Here is a 7,891-nt window from a genome sequence, read left to right on the forward strand (position 1 = left end):
GTTGAACCATGAAATGTTCTCGATATGGCAGTGCTGTTTTTTCATGTCACAATGGTCAGATTTGTTGTTGCATGACCTTGTCTCTGTATGACAGTGTCTGTGCAAAGAAAACAAATAACGGCTTTATTCAACAATTTGTCTGCTCCACGTCACCCTGGCGCCATTTTGGAGAATATCCACTGAACGTAAACAGTGTATGCTGTTCTGTGTCAGCTGCGCCGCGCGGATACGTTGTTTTCGTTCAGATCAAAGCGTAAACGACGTAAACAGCGTACAGCATACGTTGTTTACGTTCAGTGGATACTCTCCAAAACAGCGCCAGGGTGACGCGGAGGAGACGAATTGTTGAATAAAGTCGTTATTTTTGTTTCTTTTGCGCACAAAAAGTATTCTCGTAGCTTTGTATAATTGCGGATGAACCACTGATGTCACACAGATTATTTTACAGATCTTCTTGCTACGTTTCTGGACTTGGGAACATTTTTGGGTGAACTAACCCTTTAATATCCTAATGATTTTTGGTATAAAAGTAAAATCAATAATTTTGACCCATACAATGTTATTGCTGGCTATTGCTACAAATATACCCATGCTACTTATGACTGGTTTTGTGGTCCAGGGTCACAATTAAGTGATAACAGCATTTACAGTATACCACAGAGAGGCTCTTTCACACTGTATAATGTAACAGACAACCAAGTGTGGTTATAGAATGCAGTTGCCACTCCTGTAAATAACAAAAATGTGTCTGAATGAAACTCCATTAATTACTCAAATACAGGCCTGACAACCATAATCTGCTACTGTGACCTTTGTAACCATAACCACAGCCCTAAGGTCTGACCGGTTGTTTTGACCAAATAACTGGTATAATGTTTTGTTTACTTGAATCGTTTTTCCATAACACCCCCACTTTACTTACACAGAACCTTGGGGAACGATGGGCAGCGATCTGCAAATGGACTGAAGAGCGTTGGATCCTTCTTCAAAAGATCCTGCTGTGCTGGCAGCATTTCTCTGAGGAGCAGGTACTGAATCCTTCCAGACCGTGCTGAAAAAGCTTTTACAATGCATTTAGCAGCTCTCAAAATGCCTTTTGAATCCTGCCTGTTAAATGACTATAATGAGAGCATTTTCTGGGGAACATAAAGGTTTTGAAGACCTCTTTTCTCAAGAGAGTCAGCGCGATAACATCACCTGTGCTCAAAAGAAACAGGAACAGCAGCAGTGCAGAACACATCTCACAATCTCCCTTTAATCCGCTGTGCTTGTTTTATAGCTGCTGTTTGATTCTTGGCTGACTCAGAAGGAGGAGTTAGTGCAGACTATCCAAAGCAGCGGCACAAATGACCCAAATGAAGTGGCCACCAACCTAAGGAAGCTCGCCGTAAGTGGCCACACATAATCCAAACTCACTGAAGCATTAAAGTCAACCCTACTTTGCACGATTAACAAACAAGTCCTGATAAAATCAATTGTTTAGAATTTTGTTCCCCTTTTTGAATATGCTGCATGACATGTCAAATTTTCATGTTACAGAAGTAAAATGGGTTTCGAATGACGTTTTATGTTGAAATCCTTTGTAATGGGTTTGAAATCAGGCCTTTTTAGTGATGCAACACAATTCCCAGCTAGCATTAGATATTATGTAGTTTTGTTTTTCAAAGTTCTCATTGGTTGACTGACTTTGAAGGTATAGTCTAACCAAAAATGAAAATTGTGTCATAACTTGCTCCCCTTCATGTCGTTTCAAACTTGTACGACTTTCTTTTTTCTGTGGAACAAGATATTTTGAAAAATGTTGGTAGCAAGATGGTTTTAGGTCACACTGACTTCCATAGTATAGACAAAAAATAAAATGGAGGCCCCTTCATTACTATTGCTATGTCAGACAAGCCATGGCGCTCTTATGCCACACATTATGTTCTCACGAAGTGAAAAATACATCGTGGAGCAAAGAGGAAACTGACAACACACCGACAGACAAGACAGAGCAGGTTACTTCTGGTATGAAACTCAATAATTTTGACCCATACAATGTTATTGCTGGCTATTGCTACAAATATACCCATGCTACTTATGACTGGTTTTGTGGTCCAGGGTCACAATTAAGTGATAACAGCATTTACAGTATACCACAGAGAGGCTCTTTCACACTGTATAATGTAACAGACAACCAAGTGTGGTTATAGAATGCAGTTGCCACTCCTGTAAATAACAAAAATGTGTCTGAATGAAACTCCATTAATTACTCAAATACAGGCCTGACAACCATAATCTGCTACTGTGACCTTTGTAACCATAACCACAGCCCTAAGGTCTGACCGGTTGTTTTGACCAAATAACTGGTATAATGTTTTGTTTACTTGAATCGTTTTTCCATAACACCCCCACTTTACTTACACAGAACCTTGGGGAACGATGGGCAGCGATCTGCAAATGGACTGAAGAGCGTTGGATCCTTCTTCAAAAGATCCTGCTGTGCTGGCAGCATTTCTCTGAGGAGCAGGTACTGAATCCTTCCAGACCGTGCTGAAAAAGCTTTTACAATGCATTTAGCAGCTCTCAAAATGCCTTTTGAATCCTGCCTGTTAAATGACTATAATGAGAGCATTTTCTGGGGAACATAAAGGTTTTGAAGACCTCTTTTCTCAAGAGAGTCAGCGCGATAACATCACCTGTGCTCAAAAGAAACAGGAACAGCAGCAGTGCAGAACACATCTCACAATCTCCCTTTAATCCGCTGTGCTTGTTTTATAGCTGCTGTTTGATTCTTGGCTTACTCAGAAGGAGGAGTTAGTGCAGACTATCCAAAGCAGCGGCACAAATGACCCAAATGAAGTGGCCACCAACCTAAGGAAGCTCGCCGTAAGTGGCCACACATAATCCAAACTCACTGAAGCATTAAAGTCAACCCTACTTTGCACGATTAACAAACAAGTCCTGATAAAATCAATTGTTTAGAATTTTGTTCCCCTTTTTGAATATGCTGCATGACATGTCAAATTTTCATGTTACAGAAGTAAAATGGGTTTCGAATGACGTTTTATGTTGAAATCCTTTGTAATGGGTTTGAAATCAGGCCTTTTTAGTGATGCAACACAATTCCCAGCTAGCATTAGATATTATGTAGTTTTGTTTTTCAAAGTTCTCATTGGTTGACTGACTTTGAAGGTATAGTCTAACCAAAAATGAAAATTGTGTCATAACTTGCTCCCCTTCATGTCGTTTCAAACTTGTACGACTTTCTTTTTTCTGTGGAACAAGATATTTTGAAAAATGTTGGTAGCAAGATGGTTTTAGGTCACACTGACTTCCATAGTATAGACAAAAAATAAAATGGAGGCCCCTTCATTACTATTGCTATGTCAGACAAGCCATGGCGCTCTTATGCCACACATTATGTTCTCACGAAGTGAAAAATACATCGTGGAGCAAAGAGGAAACTGACAACACACCGACAGACAAGACAGAGCAGGTTACTTTTGCTGTGAAACAAAGTCTAAGCTTTAATATTTTGACATTTTTTAAGAAATTCTAACTATAAATACCGTTTTGTGGCTCTTTAATGTGCCGTGACAGATCACTGTAGCGCCTGAGTTCAAGCGGCACGTGAACCGATCATCTCTTCCTCTTTACTAGTTATAGCACAAAATAAACATGAATGAACAACAGAAGGCATCTTGTTTCAACCGTGAAAAGATGTCAATACACACCATTGTTCAAGTTCAAGGCCACCGACGTTAGTCTGCTCTCCGGTTTGGTTTGTTTGTCGAACAAAAATGGCAGATTCGGCGTTATGATTGGTTAGATCGCCTGTCAATCAAACTCCCTGCGAAGGGTCAATTGTTTAGTTGCCAACATTCTTCAAACTATCTTCTTTTGTGTTGTTCGGAATGACATGAGGGTGAGTAAATGATGACAGAATTTTTGGCCCGGACTTTTCCTTTAAGAATAGATTTCAGAACTTAAAGGCTGTCACCTGAATTTCGTTCCTCAGATTTTAAAAGCAGACCTGGAGTTGAAAAGGCAAACCATGGATAAGCTTTGCTCCCTCGTTCAAGATTTGCTGACCAACATTAAAAGCAAAGAGGCCACTGGGAAACTAGAGGCAAAGCTGGAGAGGTTTGCTCAGCGCTGGGACAAATTGGTACAGTCGCTTCAGCTCACCAGCACCAAGGTGGTTATGCTAATGCAATTCCATTTACTGTGTCTCATCTTTTCCGCAATACTGTTCCATCTATTTCCATTTCTCTCAGAATTTGATATGGCTTCCTGCATGTCTGTGCCATCACTCAGAATAAATAAAGCGCTCTCACTGTATCTCACTCTCTCTTTCATATGCACTCAAGAATCAGTCTTCTATACATTTACACATACGTGTCTTACAACTTTTGTCTCTCTTAGTTTTCAACTATTGTCACCACATCCCAGTCGGAGCTCACGCATACAACCATGGCAACTGTCACCAAGGTGACCACGAACCAGAAAAAGATGGTGAAGCATACTAAGGAGGGCATGTCTACCCCTCCACCTCAGAAGAAGCGACAGATTGTCACTGATTCAGAACTGCGGAAAAGGTGAGCTTATGCACCTCGGTTTTGTCACAGGTCACTAAATGTGGAGGACCCAATTATGACAACCAAGGCTTTGCTTTGGGGTTTTCTGTACCTGAGTTTAGTTTTTTGTTTAGTTTTTTTTTACTATTAATGACATTAATGATTTCAAGAAGCACATTTTATCCATCCATTTTTCAAATTTTTAATTAATGTAATACTTTTAGTAATACTTTTATATGACTAGATTTAAGGTTAAATAATTGCTAAAAAATAATCAAACTAATACAAACACATCTTACTACATATGTTTTTTTTTTTTTTTTTACATAAAACAGTGTTTTTAAAGTGTGGTTTGCACAATGCAATCTATTTGGTCACTCAGTATGACAATTGTGTAATAAAATTATTTTATACATTTGTATACATTTCCTGAATGAAACATGTCTAATTCTTGAGAAAAAATTATCACCACTTTTTCACATGACACAGACACTTCATATTTGAAGTGAAATATATCTTGTTTTTTATTCTTTATTTCTCAAGGGAATTTTTTGTTGTATTGCATACAACATATTTTTGCTGTAAAACGGGACCGAGATACTGATGACGTTTTTTTTTTTATTTGTTTGTTTTTTGCAGTGTAGGCTTTTTCATCTAAATAAGCTCTTTTGCTTTTTGGCTGCATGAGTTAAACTGCACTTTTGAGTTTAGAAATGATGTTTTTATTCTTTATTTTTCAAGGGAATTTTTTGTTGTATTGCATACAACATATTTTTGCTGTAAAACGGGACCGAGATACTGATGACGTTTTTTTTTTTTATTTGTTTGTTTTTTGCAGTGTAGGCTTTTTCATCTAAATAAGCTCTTTTGCTTTTTGGCTGCATGAGTTAAACTGCACTTTTGAGTTTAGAAATGATGCTGAAACATAAAGCCTGCAGTGAGGGGAAAATGCAAATCAATGCCCGAGTCCCAACAATATTCAAATGACTAACAAACAAAAAAGAATAACTAATTTGTTTTGCTGTTCTCTCATCAATTTCCCTGCAGATTTGATGTGGACTTCACTGAAATTCACAGTTTTATGACTCGGTCGGAGGCTGTTTTGCAAAATCCAGAGTTCTCAATCTCCCGTAAGGAAGGCAGTGTGGCAGACCTCTATGAGAAAGTGCTGGTAGGGCTACATTAACATGTTCATTTCATATTAGACTGCAAAATGTATTATACTACTTTAGAAATTTTTGAACTTTAATCATATATTCATATTAATTAATATCTTTTAATTATTATATTTAATTTATGCAAAGTGTAGTAGTTGTATATAAACTCAATTATTAGAACACGTTAATGCTTTATAAAATGTGTTTCATTGGTGTTTACTGTGTGCATCTTTCAACCATTTTTGAGGCAATTGACAGGGAAAAAACAGAAAAGTTCAGGAAGTTACAAGAAGCCACCCGTTCAGCCCAGGCTTTAGTGGATCAGCTCACTAGCGGTATGCATGAATTCTAAATTATTATTTTCATATGCACATTAATTTCAGTTCAAATATCTTGTAAATGCCCCTTGATTTTCAATCAGTCTTGCATAATTCAAAACTTGCCCTTGTTGTCTTTTTAAAAGACACAAATATCCCCCATCTTATTTGGAAAGTAATAAGCTGCATTTTGCTGCTAATTAAAGTAATAAAATCCTGCATAATGTCAGCTCTATTAATAATAGATAGAGATGTACATCGATGGGACGTTTCCCAGCTATTCTGAAAGTCTAAAGCCTTTGCCAGCTTAATTGCCTCAAATGCTGTTTCAATATGCATGAGTCTCATTTGTCCTAATGGATCTTTCTCTAAAGATGGTCAGAATTCTGAGGACATCCAGCAGGCGGCTCAGCAGTTACGTGCTCGATGGGTCGACTTCTGCGCTCTCCTGGCCGAAAGGCTGGCATGGTTGGCCTACCAGACCAAAGTCTTGGCCTTCTACAATCTCTTCCAGCAACTGGAGCAGGCTGTGGGAACCGCTGAGAACTGGCTGAAGGTGCAGTCGCCGCCCGCGTGCGAGCCGGAGCCTCTGAGGATTCAGCTGGAGCGTTGCAGGGTAACCACCAGTGTCTGTCCTCGTGCATGGGGTCTTGTTCCTTTGTGGATTTGTGTTTCAATGTGTGTTTGTTCTGTGTCCATATACAGGGCAAAGTCTGTCTTTTCCTGTGTCTGGCCAGGTAATGCCCTTTACCCACTGCAGGCGTTCATCTGATCTCATGCAGAAAACAAAACAAAACAAAAAAAAAAATGCTATGATGCATTCATGCAGGACATTTTATCATCCCCAACAAGACACATAACCTTCAATTTTCTTTTGAGATAAAAGAGCTTGATTTACTTTGAAAACATACTATAACTTTCAGAACCTCCTCCACAACCCTATATGCATGTCCTTCCAAAGGTTCCCAAGATTAGAAATTAGTTTATTTTTAACAAGGTCCCTGAAGTTTTTTTTTGTTTGTTTTTTTTTGGCACAACAACTACAACCACAGAAAATAGCAATAAATTCTAAATAATAAATAATGTAAAATACAATGTATATATATATAATGTATAATCTACTCACCCTCAGACCATATAAGATGTAGATGAGTTTGTTTCTTCATCAGAACAGATTGGAGAAATTTAGCATTACATCACTTGCCATCAGAATGAGAGTTTAAACAGCTGAAAAAAATAATACACATCTAATCCACATCATTCTAACAATTAAAGGGGTCATATGAAGCTATTTCAATTTTTCCTTTCTCTTTGGAGTGTTGCAAGCTCTTGGTGCATAAAGAAGATCTGTAAAGTTACAAAGACTAAAGTCTCAAATCCAAAGAGATATTCTTTATAGAAGTTAAGAGTCAACCACGCCTACCTAAAACGACTCGTTCTAACACGCCCCCACATGTCTACGTCATGATGTGGGAAGATTTGCATAACGGCGCTCAAATGTTCACGCAAAGAAAGAAGACATAACTTTTATTCTCGCTGTAGTATTGTTGTTGCCGCCGCCGCCATGTTGTGGAGACGCTGTGTGTTTCGTTGTGAAAGCGAAACTACTTTGTTTGACCTTCCAAAAGAGGACGATATCCGCTTCGTCATGCCTAGACCACTGACGATTCAAACGTGAGTTTTGAGCAGTGTAGCGTAGCGCTTGTTGTTTGTCATTTCTCCGATCACAAATGCAGACATGGTTTCGCGATACGCAACACAACGCGTAAAAAGACAGTATAAGACATAAGTCATTATAATCAGTAATTATGTCCCCACTGGATGCAACAAATGCCTCGTTTGTAATGGGTTTTATCTG

The 7,891-nt window shown here is 38.5% G+C and overlaps 1 protein-coding gene across 1 annotated transcript in view; it reads left to right on the forward strand.

Moving 5' to 3' along the window:
- Window positions 1–7,891, forward strand: part of LOC107692624 (dystrophin-like) — a 101,683-nt gene that overhangs the window by 10,434 nt on the left and 83,358 nt on the right. Inside the window, exons 10-16 of the mRNA XM_016491777.1 lie at window positions 927–1,028; window positions 1,280–1,387; window positions 4,001–4,180; window positions 4,408–4,580; window positions 5,607–5,730; window positions 5,964–6,051; window positions 6,408–6,649. Coding sequence (XP_016347263.1) covers window positions 927–1,028; window positions 1,280–1,387; window positions 4,001–4,180; window positions 4,408–4,580; window positions 5,607–5,730; window positions 5,964–6,051; window positions 6,408–6,649 — 1,017 coding nt within the window. The remainder of the gene's footprint in view (window positions 1–926; window positions 1,029–1,279; window positions 1,388–4,000; window positions 4,181–4,407; window positions 4,581–5,606; window positions 5,731–5,963; window positions 6,052–6,407; window positions 6,650–7,891) is intronic.

This window comes from Sinocyclocheilus anshuiensis, unplaced genomic scaffold (genome assembly GCF_001515605.1).
Source record: "Sinocyclocheilus anshuiensis isolate Anshui unplaced genomic scaffold, SAMN03320099.WGS_v1.1 scaffold50, whole genome shotgun sequence".
Classification (NCBI taxonomy): domain Eukaryota; kingdom Metazoa; phylum Chordata; class Actinopteri; order Cypriniformes; family Cyprinidae; genus Sinocyclocheilus; species Sinocyclocheilus anshuiensis.